General features: G+C 40.3%; 1 protein-coding gene across 2 annotated transcripts in view; it reads right to left on the bottom strand.

Moving 5' to 3' along the window:
* Positions 1-14,967, bottom strand: part of Mbtps2 (membrane bound transcription factor peptidase, site 2) — a 62,666-nt gene extending 47,699 nt beyond the window's left edge. The window contains exons 1-3 of one of the 2 annotated variants that reach the window (XM_008828334.3): positions 14,631-14,964; positions 9,233-9,381; positions 6,837-7,059 (exon numbers count right to left, since the gene is read on the bottom strand). In XM_008828334.3, coding sequence (XP_008826556.1) covers positions 6,837-7,059; positions 9,233-9,381; positions 14,631-14,705 — 447 coding nt within the window. In that variant the 5' untranslated portion in view covers positions 14,706-14,964. Of the gene's footprint in view, positions 1-6,836; positions 7,060-9,232; positions 9,382-14,630 lie in introns of both variants that reach the window. The other variant, XM_029561224.1, reaches the window with a different exon arrangement.
* Between the last annotated feature and the right edge of the window lie 2,106 nt (positions 14,968-17,073).

Raw genomic sequence — 17,073 nt, forward strand, 5'->3', positions numbered from 1 at the left:
GCTACAGGGAGACCCTGTCTCAAAAAGACAAAAAAAAATTATACTGCCTCTAGAGCTAATACTCAAAATTTTCCCAGGCCTAAAAGATTAGTAAGAACCAATGTCTTTATAGGATGGTGCCTTAATTTCTGTCTACTTAAAACCTATGCATCCAGAAATATTCTTTTAAGGACTCTGTTTTTGATTCCTATAGATGTAATAGCTGCTCCAAATATGTAATAGCAAATACAAAATAAAATTTCCTCTGAACTTCTCTGGCAATTTTTCTTTATCTTTTCACTCAAGTGTTTAGTTCTTATTTTATGCATTTTTTTGTGTGATACAGAAACAAAAAGCAGTGACAGTTGTTAACATATGCCTCTTCATTTAAATGACAAAACTACCCCAATTCTATATCTTACACCAATTAGTGCAAATAGTACGAAGTGTCTAGCTCATAATTTATAATACCTACTCAATAAACATTTTGTAAATGAAAAAATTATACTGTTATTATAAATGATTCAAAAATCAGATTTAAAAAATATTTTATTATTTTTATTTTATGTGTATGAATGTAATGCCTGCATGTAAGTAGGTGCCTGCAGAAATTAGGAAGAGGGCATCAGGTCCCTTGGAACTGGAGTTACAGACGGCTGTTAGCCACCATGTGGGTGCTTCGATTCGAACCTGGGTTCCTCTGCAAGAGCACTCAGTGCTCTTAACCACTGAGCCATCTCTACAGTCCCTCAAAATCTGATTTTTCATAGATATCTTTTTCTAGCATTTCTTTTTTTAATTTTTACAAAAACTTTATTGAGAATTTCATACATGCATATAAGGTGTTTTGATCAAATCCATGCCCACTCCCTCCCCTCCAACATTCCCCTCTCCGAAGAGGTAACCCTAAAATCTTTTAAGGATTAGATACAAGCTCCTGAATACTTTTTTGGCCTTGGAACAGAGTACATTGCTAACAGGCCCAAGGACATTTTGACTAATAGGATGTAGCATCTCTTCATGAGTGTTTTCTAGTTCTGCTTATTTTTCTTGTCTTTTTTTTTTCAACAGACTCTCCTTCCTTCCTTCCTTCCTTCCTTCCTTCCTTCCTTCCCTCCCTCCCTTCTTTCCCTCCCTTCCCTCCCTCCCTTCCTTCCTTCCTTCCTTCTTTCCTTCCTTCCTTCTCTCTCTCTCTCTTTCTCTCTTTCTTTCTCTCTTTCTTTCTTTCTTTCTTTCTTTCTTTCTTTCTTTCTTTCTTTCTTATCAATCTGTCTGTTGGATGTGGGGATTATAGGTGTGTACCACTCTGCCTAGCCTGATATGGTTAATAACTGCATTATATTTTATGCAATGGATTGTTGGACATCTAACTATTTTAGAAGTTTCTTCTAATTTTTTATGATTTTTTTGTTACTTGAATACTGTATTCTCAAGGGTGAACTTTTGTGTATTTGCAGGTGCACATGCAGAGGCCAGAGGAGGACATCAGGTGCCTTCTTCTATTGCTCTCCACTGTTATCTGTTTGCTTATTTATCATTGTATGTGTATGGGCACAAGCATGCCATGGCACATCTGTGGTGATCAGAGGACAATCTGAGGGAGTCATTTCTCTCCTTCCACCATGTGGGTCCTGGGGATCAAACTCAGGTTGTTAGCCTTGGCAGCAAGCACCCATATCTACCAAGACATCTTACCAGCCCCTGTCTACCACCTTATCATTTGAGACACGGTCTCGTGCTCACCATTTCAGCTAGGCTGGCTGGCAAGTGGGCTCCAGGGATCTGCTTGTCTCTACACAAAACAACCGGGGTTATAGAAATGTTCGAAAATGCCTGGCTTTTTACATGGGTGCTGAGGATTTGAATTCAGATCCTCTTGCTTTCACGACAAGTGAAAGCAATCTACTGATCTCCCCACTTCAGAAGTTTCTGCTCTTATGATAAAGATCTTTGCATACATATGCCCTAATATTTGGGGGATAAATTCTTAGGTAAGTTATTATTAGAGGTCCTGACTGGCTCTGTCATCAACTAGCTAAACGACCTTGAGGAAGCCGGCATATTATTTTTCCCACACTTCCATAAATGCATCAAACAGTCATCTTGAGGATGAAATGAACCAATCTCTTTGCCCAATGCTTAACACTATGCCTCAGAAGAGGTAATAAATGCTTCTAAAGGATTTTGATATCTACATATATCAAGCTGTTCTCTGAAACATACTGTTCTATAGTCTTAGGCAAGCTCATTTTATGCAAATCTGTAACTTGATGTGCCTATACATGATGTGACTGCTTTTCTCCTGATGCTTTCACATTTTTGTTGTTTTTTGAGACAGAATGGCATGGAACTCAGTAGGTAGACCAGGCTGTCTTTGAACATATGGTGATCCTCCGGCCTCAGCCTCCTCAGTGCTGGGATTATAGGCATGCACTACCATGCTTGCTGTATTCATTATTTTTTACTGATATATTAAGATTACACCAAATATTAGTATCGGCCTTTTGTGATACATGTCACACATGTATTTCCCTAGTTTGTTTGTTGAATAATCTTATTACATTTTTTTTAATTTTAGGGTTTTTTCTTTTTTGGAGACAGGGTCTTCCCATAGCCCCAGCTGGTCTGGAACTACGTAGACCAGGTTGGCCTCAATCTCACAGAGATCTGTCTGCATCTGCCTCCCGAATACTGGGATTAAAGGTATGCACCACCTTACCTGGCATAGTTTTTAGTTTTTGATATTAAAAAAGAAAACCTTAAATAGTCAAATCTATCGATAGTCATCATTTCCTCAAACACCAAGAGTGAATCTACATGTAAACCATGGTCTCTGGGTGATAAGGTTAGGTTTACCAACTGTAACAAATAGACCAGTCTGGTGGGGGTAACTATGTGTGGGAAGTACACAGGAAACCTTTGCACTTCCTTCTCAATGCTGTTAAACTGCCCTAAAATTTTCCTTTTTTTTTTTTTTGAGACGCAGTCTACCTGTATCCCCAGCTGGGCTGGAACTTGAGATGTAGACCAGGCTGGACTTGCGCTCTAGAGATCCACCTGCCTCTGCTTCCAGAGTACTAGGATTAAAGGCATGTGCCATTACACCTGGCAAAAATATCATCTTTAAAAATTGAAAATAAGAACAAAGGTGATACTATTATATAAAAAGTTCCTATTTATGGTGTTAAATTTTCTGTGTTCCTCATTCTATGTTCATATAATAACAGGATTTATTTTTCTTTCAAGGTCTTTTATTATTTAAAGTTTTCATCTCTTAAGCCTTTTCTTGGACTCACATAGGGACTCACACAATGTGGCCTGCTCGTTTTCTAAATTCCACTGATCCCAACTGTCCATTCTCTTATTATGAAACTAGTTTTCAAAATCATCACTCTTCATGTGTGTGTAATATCTTGCTATCTGGAATTTGCCTTATTCAGAACCCATTAAGCAACATGTTTTTCCATAACTATCAGTGTCCCTTTTATATATAATTTCTCCATTCCTATGTTGTAGTGCATCTATCTATTCAGCTTGGGAGTTTTCCTCTCTCTGAACCCTCTTTAAACCTACTCCCTTAAGATTAATTCTCATCCATACCACGCATCTCACAAAATAACCTATACCAAAGCACATCTTGCCTTTATTTCAAAGAAATCACTACGTTTTCTCCAACAGGGTATTTGTTCCTTCTCTTCATTATCTTCTGAATATAGCAACGAGTAAGCTAAGGTGAGCATGTGAGTATGTGTTTGACTGTACCAACAGATGGTAGGTCTTATTTGCTGGCAACAGTACAGGATTGCCCATCTGTTTCTGACATGATCACACAGGGTATTAGATGTACCAGAATACTGAACATGGAATACTCTTTCAACAACACAAGAGTGCCAGGGTTGTGGGAATTAATAATGAACAAGGCTGTAGGGAATTAGAAAGTAAACAAAAAATCTGTTCCTTAAGCTACAAGGGTTTATAGAAAGACAGAAGATACAGCATTCTTGAAACTACACACAAATATGCATGGTAGACTGCTGACTTTTTAATCGTTTCAAAGCATGGCTTGCCTTGTATTTTCATGAATACTGTGAATAACCTGAAAAGCAAAGAGAATACCTAAACTCTCCCTTATCCCTCCAGCTTCACTTTTAATCTGTCACCGTCAGAGAACTTTACTCCAAAATATATCCTTCATTCTCTCCCCCACTTTTTTAATTAAAGAATTTCATATATAACATAAAATGAGTTTTAATCAAATCCAAATCCACCTCCCATTCGCTCCCCTCCTGGTTGTTCCTATCTTCCTACAACTTTTCCCTCCTAACTTCATGTGGGTTTTTTTTTTAGTTTAATTAAAAAAAAATTAATGATATGCTCTTAAGAAGAATCAGCTCACTGAGTCCCTTGGTGCTGCCTGTACATGCATGGCTGTTAAGACAATCTACGGGAGCACAGGAAGCCTCCCAGGGAATTTCAATCTCTTTGCCATAAATTTAGTTTAGAATTTTATCATTTCTAACATGATTTATTCCATCTTCAATGGTCTCCCCATCTTTGGTCTAGCTAATTTTCGCTTATTTTGCACAAAACTGTAATCTACAGGTAAATGAAAACTTCCTAGAATAGCCTTTCTTGACCCTATGCCTATCCCCAATCCTATCATCCACCTCTCATACTGTCCTTCCTGACTTTCCACCCATATCTCAAGTGGTCAGGCCAAAATTACTTATATTTCCTTGAAGAACAAACCTAATAACCTTCCTTCTTCCCTTTCTTGTCTTTTCCTTCCTCTCCTCTGCCCTCAAACTGAACCTAGGACCTAATGTATGCTGGCCAAGTGTTCTATCTTTTATCATAAAGTTATGCCCCCACCCTTTCTTTTACTTTTTATTTTGGGACAGTTGTCATTAAGTTGCCCAGGCTGACTTTGAATTTACTTTGTAGTCAAAGCAAGCCTTGACCTTGCAATCCTCCTGCCTCAACCTCCCAAGTAGTTGGGATGACAGACCTATACCAGCAGATCCAGTTTTTATTTGTCTTTTTGTAAGAGGAGTACAACATAATGTGCATAGGCTCTATGGTTATTGATGACAGATCCATTGTTTACAAACTGTGAGCACAGGCGAATGACGCCATATCTCTTGGCCTTGGGTTTCTCATCCATAAGCCAGGGAAAACAAAATAAAACATGTACAGAAACCTGACCCAGGAAATGCTGCCTATTATCCAGGCTTTGTGATTACTCTGTTGATTTTCTCTGCCTCTTCAGGCCATGCTGTTCCCTGTATTACTGATGTGCTCTGCTCTCATCAGTTCCCACTGTCTTGTCCAGTCTACATGGGGTCCCTCCATCCTTCTGTCCTCTTCTCACTTTACTTTCTTCCCAGTGCCAGATACACCTTGCATTCTGTTTGTTCCCGTAAAACCTTGTACAAAACCCAATCACAGAACAATCAGAGCATCTCACTTTCTAGACTAAAAGTTCCATAAGTCTGAAGATTGGGTTTTGTTCCTTACATGAATGGGACCCAGCACATGGCCAGTAGGCAAGACACACTCAGGAAATGTTTGCTGAAGATAAATGAATAAATAAACAAAAAGTTTTTTAAAAAAATGTGAAGTAAGAGCTGGACATGGTGATGCATGCTTATAATCCCAGCATTAGGGAGCCAAAGTCAGGAGGATCAGAGTTCAAGATCAGTCCTAGCAATAATAGTAGGTTTGAGGTCAGCCTGGGCTACATGAGACCCTATCTCAAAAAAAATGTGATGTAAAAGTGAGCCAATGTCAAGCCCTCTTACAAACGCTGGAGACAGGAAAAGATAAGATATAACAGCAGGGGCTGTAGGAGTGTAGCTCAGAGGTAGAGCACTTGGCTTGCACGCATGATGTCCTAGTTACAATCCCCAACACTGCCCAAAGACAAGACAGAACCTATACATGGTGCTTTAAAATGAGAATTACTGTAAAAGAAGCAAAATTCAGCACTTTATTTTCACATTAAGAAATCACAAACTGAATCTGGTAAACCAATACCTGAAATGTTAGCACTTGAAGGCTGAGCCAGGAGGATTGTCATGAGATTGAGGGTAGCTTGGGCTACATAAGAAGTATTAGGCTAGCCTGGGCTATAGGATGAGACCTTGTCTCAAACAACCAAAGAAACCACAATGATCATTCTGAAACGCCTTGTACTTTTACCCCCTAACTCCAGCATTATACCTTTAATTAAAAGGAGATTACTGGTTAGATTCTGAAAACCATGAAAAGGACAGGGGAGCGCTGCACAGGATTAAGAAACAGTATAAAAGTTTACTTGTACATTATAGCGATATTAAGTCAGTATACTTACTCCTTGTAAGAAACAATCATTTGGGCTGGAGACATGGCTCAGTGGTTAAGAGCACTTATTGCTCTTCCAGAGAACCTAAGTTCGGTCCCCAGTGCCCATGTTGACTTACGATTGCCTACAACTGCAGCTTTGATCTGACCCTCTCTTCTGTCACCTTCAGGTACTTGTACACACTCTCACAGAGACATGTATACATACACATAAATTAAAATGATGTATTTTAACAAAGAAGCAATCATTTCAGATCTTAAGAAGCCAAAAGCATTAAGTTGAATATCTGTGTAACTATGGCCAGTCTTATTAGTGGTCCATTTGTTCTCTGCTATGGGTACTACCTCTGCCACCAACATTTCTTACTAATTATGTACTGGTTAAGCAGGTTATTTGAAAAACTGTGAGACTTTTTACTTTAATGTTTATAGTATGGATAGTATTTATACTAGCCAGAAAAAAAATCTTCTATGTACATTTCAGCAATTATTTAAGGCAAAAAGAATGTACTTACCACAACTTGCAACACCTGGTCACTATGAAGAGAGGAGGAGGAAGAGGAGGAAGAGGAAGAAGAGGAAGAGGAGGAGGAGGAGGAGGAGGAGGAGGAAGAGGAGGGAGAATAAGAAGAGGGAGAGTCTGCCATCATCTGTGCCAAAGTCTGCATCAGTGTTCTCCCAAGGAGGAAAAAAGAGCTAAACATGGCAAATACGCCAAACACCATTCCAAAATTGAACCTGGCAAGAAGAAGAAGACGTAAATGTGTAATTCTTCGCACTGCGTGGACAAACAAAGTAACTGATCAGCCACATGCCATGGCGTTTAAACAATGGCCAAAACGATCAATAATGCCTCCTCTTTTTCCGATCTGAACTTTATTTTTTAAAATTTTATTTATTATTTTTATTTTATGCAGATGAGTGTATTGCTCACAAGTGTGTTAAGTGCACCCATGTCATGCAATGCCCGTGCAGGTCAGAAGGTGGCATTGGATTCCCCTTAACAAACATGGTATTAGCTGCCATGTGGTGCTGGGAATCCAACCTGGGTCCTCTGCAAAAGCAGCCAGTGCTCTTAACTGTTGAACCAACTCTCCAGCCCCCTATCTGAACTTTAAATAGTTGACTGACTCACAGGCACTAATTTTTTAATATTTTATTATTTTTATTTTATATGTATGAGTGTATTGCCTGCATGTATGTGAGTGCACCTGTGTTGTGCAATGTTGTGGAGGTCAGAAGAGGGCTTCGGGTTCCCCTGGAACTGGAGTATAGGACGGTTCGTAGCCACCATGTGGGTGCTGGGAATCAAACCTAGGTCCTCTGCAAGAGCAGTCAGTGCTCTTAACAGCTGAGCCATCTCTCCAGCCCTGGCACTAGTATTTTAAATCAGTTTTAAGAAACCATAATACTCTGACCTGAAAAACAGTTGAATATCATTGCCAGTTTAAAAAAAAAATGTTAGGCCAGGCATGGTGGCATGTGCCTTTAATCCTAGCACTGAGGAGTCACAGGCAGGTGGATCTCTGTGACTTTGAGGCCACCCTGGTGTGCATATCTGCATAGTTCCAAGTCAGTTGGGGCTGAATAGTGAAGCCTTTTCTCAAAACAAAAACAAAAACAGTGTTTCCTCTCTTGCATATTTGCTCATTTACACAGCACTGTTTTGATCCTGTTCTGATATAGTTAGGAATGCTCTTAACATTGTGGCATGTGTCCATTTTTCACCTATTCTACTGTCTACTTTGTGATAAATGAATTTAAATACTAACAGGGTCAAACCTAATAGTTTTATTATTCTACTGTTTTAATAGTTAGAATTACTTTTTTATGGTTGGGACTAGTTTTGGGGGGGGTCTTTTTGAGACAGAGTCTCCCTGTAGCCCCCAGCTGGCCTGGAACTCACTATGTAGTCAAGCTGGCCTAGAACTCACAGAGATCCACCTGCCTCTGCCTCTCAAGTGCTGGGATTAAAGGCATATGCCGCCACACCCAGCTCATATGGTCTGTTTTTTAAGGAACTTATACAGTTCACAAAAACTGTCAAACTTGAAAGTTGTACTATTGTTTGTAATAGTCTTATTTTTGTTTTAGAGTTTATAGAATGTGCTATAGCAGCTTTTCAATGCTGATTTTTTTTTCATGGTAGAGATGTATTCATCAATTTTACTAGTCTTTTCAAAGAACCAACTTTTAGCGCTTTGCCTGTTTTTACTACTGTATACTTTCTGGCTTTTGATAATCTAATTGCTTACATTTAGCTCGCTCAAAGGCATCTGGAGTGCATGTATGTGGCCATTTTTTGTTTTTTTTTTTTTGAGACAAGGTCTCACTATGTGCCTTAGGCCTGCCTGATAGTCCACTTTGCCCCCATTTTCTCAATTCTCTGGCCTCAGTCTTTTGAGTACTAGTATTCTGTGGGTGTGCACTACTGTGCCCACTTGGACCTTTATTTTTAAGAAAAAAGAATTCAGACTACACTATCCCCCGGCCACACATTCTCTGAAGAACCTATTATGGAATTGGTTGTCCCAAAGAGCATGGGAAATACAAAACCATAAAATCCCATGTCTTATTTTTGTTTGTTTGTTTGAGACAAGGGTCTCATGTAGCTCAGGCTGTCCTCAAACTAATAATCTAATTTAGGATGGCATTGAACTCTCAATTCTCCTGCCTCTGCCTCCCAAGTGCTGGGATGACAGGCATCTATCTACTACTATGCTCAGCTATCAGGGTTTCTAATGTATGCAAAAGCACAATAATATAGTTTTAAAAATTCATAAGATCACACAGTTTTTCTGTCAATAGTTAAAAACTGAGTATATCAAAAAACTGATAGAAATTGTTAATTTAACAAGTTATCTCTGATGATCACAATGACTAATTTACACCAAAAAGAGATGAAAAGTACCATTGGTAAAGCATCCTTGCTTTCCGTCGTCCCCAACTGTAAAAGGCACGATTAAAAACTGCAGTTTGCCATCTTATGTGAAAGGGGGAGATGCTCAATCCATTGTTTTCCAGCCAGTCTTCATAAGAATGCTTAAAGTAAACAGATGACTAGGAGAAAGAAAAGTTTCACATCACTAAAATTTGAAGAACAATTTATAACATAAAAAACAAAAATACTTTTTGTAAGAAATCAAGATGTTAACTGCTCAAATGTTTATAATCTTTTTTTTCCTCTGGAAACAGGGTCTCATATAACCCAGATTGGCCTTGAACTCCTATATAGCTGAGGGTAACACTGAATTTCTGATTCTTCTGATTCTACCTCCTGATAATGCTGGAATTAACAGGTATTTCACATTGTGTACAGTTTATGTGGTGCTAGGGATTGAACTCACAGCTTTGTGCAGCTAGGCAAGCACTCTGCCCACTGAGGTACATTCCCAGTCTCAAATGTTTATGGTTTTAAAGCTTTACATTTATTCTTAAGAGTGTTCAAGGTGTATGACTAACTGGGTGGCTGAGGTTAGGATCTGAATAAATATAGCCCACAAGCCAAATCTGGTTTATACCTTGTAAATTAAAAATAGTTCTTATTAGTCCCAGCACTTGGGAGGCAGAGGCAGGTGGATCTCTGTGAGTTCAAGGCCAGCCTGGTGTACATAATGAGTTCTAGGACAGCTTGGGCTACAAGGAGACCCTATCTCAAAAAGACAAAAAAAATAGTTCTTACATTAAAAAATACATCTCAGGGAACTTTTATGCAGTTCACTGGAATAAAGATTCTGAAGCTGTGGATCTTTGCTTAGGGTTTTTTTTTTTGGGGGGGGGGTTCTTTTTGAGACAGGGTCTCCCTGTAGCCCCAGCTGTCCTGGAACTCACTATGTAGACCAGGCTTGCCTTGAACTCACAGAGATTCACCTGCCTCTGCCTCCTGAGTGCTGGGATCAAAGGCGTGCGCCACCACGCCCGGCCCGTCCTTTCACTATCAATTTCATTTTAATGCACTTATTCACCGCACAAAAAAAGAGAAAACAACACAGCAGAGTTAAAATTAGAGAAACAATTAGCTTCTACCCTCACTCATGACTCATGTGTCTTTTACCTGAGTTTTGTCCTTCCTCATCACCTAATATTACCCTTCCTTGTTTTCCTTTCTTAATGATATACTATACTCACATGTACATTTATCATTATAAGCTAGGATCAAAGACTTTAATTTAAAACCTGAACTGCTGAAGCGTCTAGATGAAAACATAAGGAATGCTCTTCAAGACATTGGGGTAGGCAAGAACATACTGAACAGAACTTCAATAGTACAGGAACCAGTCTCAAGTATCAATAGATGGGACTTCTTGAAATTAAGTTTCTGCACAGCAAAGGCAACTATCAGCAGTGGACACAGGCAGCCCACAGAATGGGAGAAAATCTTGCCAGCTATATTTCAGACAAGAGGCTAACGCCTAGAATTTACAAAGAACTGAATAAATTAAACACCAAGGAAATAAAACTGTCAATCAACAAATGGGCTAATAAATTGAATAGACAGCCTTTAAAGAAAGAAACCCAAATGGCCAATATATATTTTTAAAAAGTGCTAAACATCCCTACTGGTCAGGGAAATGTAAATTAATACTACTTTTTTAACCTTTTTTTTTTTCTGTCTTTTTGAGACAGGGTCTTTCTGTAGCCTCAGCTGACCTGGAACTCTATGTAGACCAGGCTGGCTTTGAACTCAGAGATCCTCCTGCCTCTGCCTCCCAAGTGCTAGGATTAAAGGTGTGTGCCACCATGCCCGGTCAAATTAATACTACTTTGAGATACCACTTTGCACCCCAGTCAGAATGGCTATCATCAAGAAATCTGAAAATAAATGTTGGATGCGGAGGAGGAGGAACCTTTATTCACTGCTGGTGGGAGAGCAAATTAGTATAGCCCTTATGGAAATCATATCTGAAGTTTCTAAAAAAATATATAAAAAACCAGAATTACCATGGAACCCAATTTTTAAAGGATTACAAAATGAGACAACAGCTAGGAATGGTGGCCCTTTTGCTTCTTGTCTAGGTGCTGTGACAAAATATCTGACAAAAAGGCAACTTCAGGAAGGGTTTACTTTGGCTCACAGTTCAAGGGCATAGCCCATCACGGAGGGAAAGCCAGGGTGACAGGAGCTGAAGGCTGCAGGTCCCACTGCATTCACAGTTAGAGGCAGAGAGATGAATGTTGTACCCAGCTGCTTTCTACTTTTTATCCAGGCCAGGACCCCAGCCCATGGGAATGGTACTGCCCACATTTAGGGACGATCTTTACTCTGAATTAACCTAATCTTGATAATCCCTTGCAGACTTGCCCAGAGAACTGTTTTTATGGTGATTCTAAATCTCATCAAGTTGACAAGATTGGCAGTCACCCCGGAATGCACCTGTAATTCCAGTCCCCTGGGAAAGGAAAGGCAGGAGGATCACTGCATGTTCAAAGTCAGCCTGGTCTACATAGTGACTCTTGGGCCAGCCAGACCTACACAGAGGCCCCCCAACCTACGCCAAACAGACAACAAAAACAATGATATGTAACAGAGATGCTGTGTGACTTCTAGGTCCTAAAATACTATTTCAGCCCTTTATGGACAAAAATTTCTTGACATCTGCTTAGAACCATAATGCCCAAAAGAAATATGTGAATCACAAATGCAAGCCACATATGTAATTTTAAATTGTCTGGCAGCCACATTTTAGAAAGGAAACAGAGAGATTCATTTTCATATTTTTTTTGGTTTTGTTTTTTTGAGACAAGGTCTCACTATGTAGCTCTGTCTGGCCTGGAACTCACTATGTAGGCCAGGCTGGCCTCAAATTCATAGAGACTCATCTACCTGCCTCTGCCTCCAAAGTTCTGGAACTAAAAACCTGTCCTCATTTTCATCTATTTGTAAGCTATAATACTCAAGCTATTATTTTAATGTGTAATCAACATAAAAACATTGAGACACTTGTTCTTCCCAGTTGTTGAAATGTGGTGTCAACATTACACTCGTGGCACATCTCTATTCAGACTTGGCTCTATTTCAAGTGCTTGATAGTCACATACAGCTAATAACACCTCACTGGACAGCACAGGCCATCTTGTTGCGGCAGAAAAGGAAGCAGTCTTATGTTATACTTCCTAGACTCCTAGTGGATTCAGCAGAAGAGCTAGCTTCAATGGGATCAGTGTTTTCTATTTTTTTCTACACCAGCCTTAAGTTAAACCAACTTTGACAAAAGTCCAAACTTTAACTAATGTCATCTTGATCTCAGTAACAGGTCTTACATTCCCTCAGGGGTAGTGGTGACAGCAGTTTATAAATAGCCACAGGAAGGGCTTTTTATCTTTTGGAAAGTTTGAAGTCCTGGGCGCATATAGGTCTATAGAGAACATTAAAGCAGTTACAGTAAGCATTGGAAGTATTATTATAATTGGTGCCCACCTATATGAGCTCATTTGTCCCAGAAGGCTATTTTAGCTCTTTTACAATCATAAAGAAATCACCTGAGTCTGAATACCAGTATTTGTTTTTATCTGTTAACTGCCTCTGCTCTATCTTCTGATGGCATTTCCAAACTGCTTGTTTTCCATGACTTCAAAAGTAGAGGGACACATGTGTTCAGCAGATGCCTACTGTGGAAAGGTATAAAAATCAAAAGTGGGACTAACTGACCAGGTTGGAAGGAGAGAAGATGAAGACTCTCAAAAGTCAAGGTCTTTCCAGGCCAGTTGGGGGCCACAGGGAGGCCCATTTTCAAACAAAAGAAAAAAACAAAACAAAACAAAGCAAAACAAAACAAAACAAAACAGTCTCTCCATTCCCCAGATACTCTGAATCAGTTAGGGCTTTTGCTCAGGAGTTAGTGCTCCTTGGGGGTGGAGACAGAGGTTGCCACAGAAATTGAAGTGAACTTGACCAGAGACTGACTGATGAGTTCTTTTTACTTTGGATTTTCTTTCCCACATATGCAACATGAAAAAATTTTAACCCAATCAACAAATCACCATGTCCTGTAGTGTTTATGACATGCTAAGCACTATGCAAAGCCCCTTGCACCAGTGCTTCTTAAACACAAACACGCAAAGACATCACCTAGAGATCTTACAAAGCAGATTCTGATTCTATAGGTCAGTGGCTCTGCCTTCCTAACACGTTCCTGGTGCATCCAAGAGCTATTTATTGGTTTTTGAACCTGAGATTGAGTAGCACGCCTTTGTGCAGATGCACTATTAACAATTCTCTCTATTATTTCAGATCCTTCTTGTTATCCCTATATAAAAATGAAAAATGAAGGCAAAGGTAACAATTTGCCCAAGGTCACAAAAGCTGGGAAGTGGCACAGCCTAGCACGCCTGCTACATTGTATACATCTTGCACTTGCCAAGTTTAAATACAACAAAGCACAGGCATCATTTCACTGTTATAGCTTCTATACAGTATTGCTTAAAACACCTGAAACACGAAGGTTTTACTATTCATAGCTGCAAATTTTAAACCCTTGAGAATTTATATTCTCTTATTCCACACACGGAGTTACTCCCTTCTGCACCCCTATTCCATTCTAAAGATTGCCTGAAGCATGCAGTCAGACAACTGTTGAAATTTCTCCCTACGATTTCAACACCCAGCACACTCAAAAACGGACTGTACACTTCTTCAGGGTGCGTGTGTGTTAGTGTGAAGGAATGAGTGTAGGGTGTACATTAGAATTCTAGTAGTTGGAAAAGTGATTATCTAAATCCTTTCTTCTTAAGCTTGCTTCTTTGTAGCTTGGTCTGTGGGTCAGCGCTCTCAGGTCAGCGCCAACGGGAGCACTGAGGAACTGGCTGGAAATACAGACTCTTAGTCTTCCTCCAGGCCCTGCCGAATCAGAATCTGCATTTTACCCGGAACCTCAGAAGCTCTTAGGCGCTTTCGAGTTTAACACCGGTGATTTCAATCACGACTCGATTTCGATTCATTCCAATACCAGCGTCTCTAGGGTCGCAAGCTTAAAACAATGAAGGAAAACAATAGCTTTTCCTGAGCGCGTTTTCTGTCTTCCCTCTTTCGAGTCCTGCCTCCCAAGGCCACCATCCGAGCCTCCCGGACAGGAGCCAGGGGCTGTAAGGACCTGTTACCCGCAATGCGGCAGCCGCGCGGGCCGCCACACCCCTCCCTCAGCCTGCCGTGCTTTACTCCGCCGCGCGGCCGCGCCACGCGGAAGGTCGCACGTGGACGCTACGGACCCCAGAGGCGCTGGGCAGGGGAAGACGGTAGGCCTCGGGCATCCAGGACCCCGAGCCTCAGCGCTGGGCGCCGCGGGCTAGGCCCCTAGGCCCCAGGCCCTCACCTTCAACACCAAGTCGGTCAGGTAGATGGCAGTCCAACCACCCACCACCACCAGCAGCAGCGACACCGGAATCATAGCGGCAGCGGAGGAAGACAAGCCCCAGCGTCCTTCTGAGATCCGCAACAGATCCACCTCACAACGCCTCACAGCCCCAGCATCCGCGCGGGAACCAAGTTCTGCCGGCTCCTTCGCCGCGGTGCCAAAGTTTCCCGCCGGACCCTTTCCGTTAACACACAATGACGGTTATTCGCGTGCCGGAAAAAGGCACGGGGACTAGTTTCCTTGGGGCACTCGGACTCCGTGCTAGATAGAAAAAGCCCGCGTTTGGCCGCCAGTGTTTAATGATGCCTTAGGTTTTGGCCTTCCACTGTGTACTTTCCCTTCTCACTGATTCTCTTCAGGGATTTGCTGTGTTTTTAGTTTAGCGGAGATTTGGAGTCATCAAAAGTAATTATAGTAATTATAATAAAATAACTATTTTAAAGTTTATTTTAAATTTTTATTCATTTTAAAAAATAATAATGATGCCCACACAAGTTTATTGCATTTATTTTTACAGGTTCCGTTTTCATACGGCGGTATCGTGATAAGAGATTTCAACTCCTCGTTGCCGAGTTTTGATAACCGCATTATATCCGTATACCATAATCCAAATACATAACATTTCCATCTCAGGAATTTCCTTCTAGCGTCCCAGGTTATCTCCGTCCGCCGCCATCGCGTTTTCTGTTAAACCACTTAAACCGGGTTTATTTCATTCAATATTAAAAAAAGAATTATCCTTGTTCGTTAATTTAAAAAAAAGAAAAACTTTATAAAATTTGAGATTGGTGTTAATGTTAAAATTTGAAACTGGGGCCAGCAAGAGGGTTCAGCAGGTAAAGGTGCTTACTGGCAAATGGTGACTCGAGTTTAATCCCCAGGTCCTACATGATGACAGGGAACCAACTCCAAGTTGTCCTCAAACCTACACACACAAATATAATACATGTAATTTTAAACATGCTTAAAATTATATTTTAGTTTATATGTTTGTGTGTTTGTCTATGTATGTGCATCAAGTACCTGCAGACAGTTGTGCGCCACCACGTAGGTGCTCTTAACTTCTGAACCATCTCTTCAATCCCCTAAATGTAATTTTTAAAATTGGAGCTTTGAACTTTTGCCCATATTTTTACATTTATATATCAATACATGAATATATATTGAGCTAGAGCCATACTTCTCAACCTTGCTTGCACATTAACATTACCAGGGGCTTTAAATTTCTGGATACTTATTTGTAGCACAGACCAATTAAATCAGAAACTCTGTGGGACTTAAGCATCTGTACTTAAAAAAAGATTTATTTTTATTATTTCAAATTATGGTGTGTGTGTGTGTGTGTGTGTGTGTGTGTGTGTGTGTCTTGTGTGGGTATGTGCACATGAGTTTAGGTGCCCACAGAGGCCAGAGGTGTCAGATCCCCTGAAGCTGGAGTTCCAGGATATGAGCCACCCACTGTGGGTGCTGGAAACTGAACTTCGGTGTTCTGCAAGGGCAGTATTAGCCACTGAGCCAGCCCTTCAGTCCCACATGTGCACTTTTAAAACTCAATCATGACACAGTGCAGCAAATGTTTAGACCTACCAAACTAATTAATCTCCAGAGGTAAGGATCCAGGGCTTTGAGCTGTTTAAGGAAGTTTCTCTGCTGAGAGTTGAGAAACACATTAGTTTATGGGTGTAAAAATAAGTCGTTAGGAGTCAGTTTAACACTAGTAACTATTTAGCAGAGTATTAGGCTTTCTCCCATAACCTGTGAGTTGTCTGACCTCATCTGGCCTCAGGTCCATAGCAGGCCAGAGATTCTTACTCTCTTTGAATAATTTTGTCTTAAGGGGCTTCCTGCCACTATAACACAAGCATGGAATCAGAAGACCAAACACACCATGCTTTTAACTGGGGACCAGCTAAGGGCCCAGAGAGGTTGCTTTGTTTTATTTTCTTGTTATTTTTGCCTTTTGTCTCTTGCAGCGTTCCCAACCTGTTTCACTGCCTTAAGAACAATTATACCAAACAGAAATGCACTGTCCACCCCTATCAAAGTACAGTTCAACCAGAAGCCCGTTTTACACACGTTGGTACTAATTTGCCTCCTCTTTTCTAATGTTGCAATCATTTATGTACATGTCTCTCTGGCTTCAAAAAATGACCCTATTTTGCCTATCTTTGCATACATGTGTATGTGTGTTATAAATGCCTTCAATTTTCTTTTATTGTAGTTGTATATAAATTACAGATGTTTCCATTCAAGCACCCTGTGATTCTACAATTTTCCATATATGGTACAATGAAGCTTAGAGTTTTTTTTATTGTAATTAATTTTTATTTTATGAGTATGAGTGTATTGCCTGCATACATATAAGTGCAATCATGTTGTACAGTGCCCAAGGAGGTCAGAC

This window comes from Nannospalax galili, unplaced genomic scaffold (assembly GCF_000622305.1).
Source record: "Nannospalax galili isolate Female #2095 unplaced genomic scaffold, S.galili_v1.0 scaffold1053, whole genome shotgun sequence".
In the NCBI taxonomy this organism is placed as follows: Eukaryota; Metazoa; Chordata; class Mammalia; order Rodentia; family Spalacidae; genus Nannospalax; species Nannospalax galili.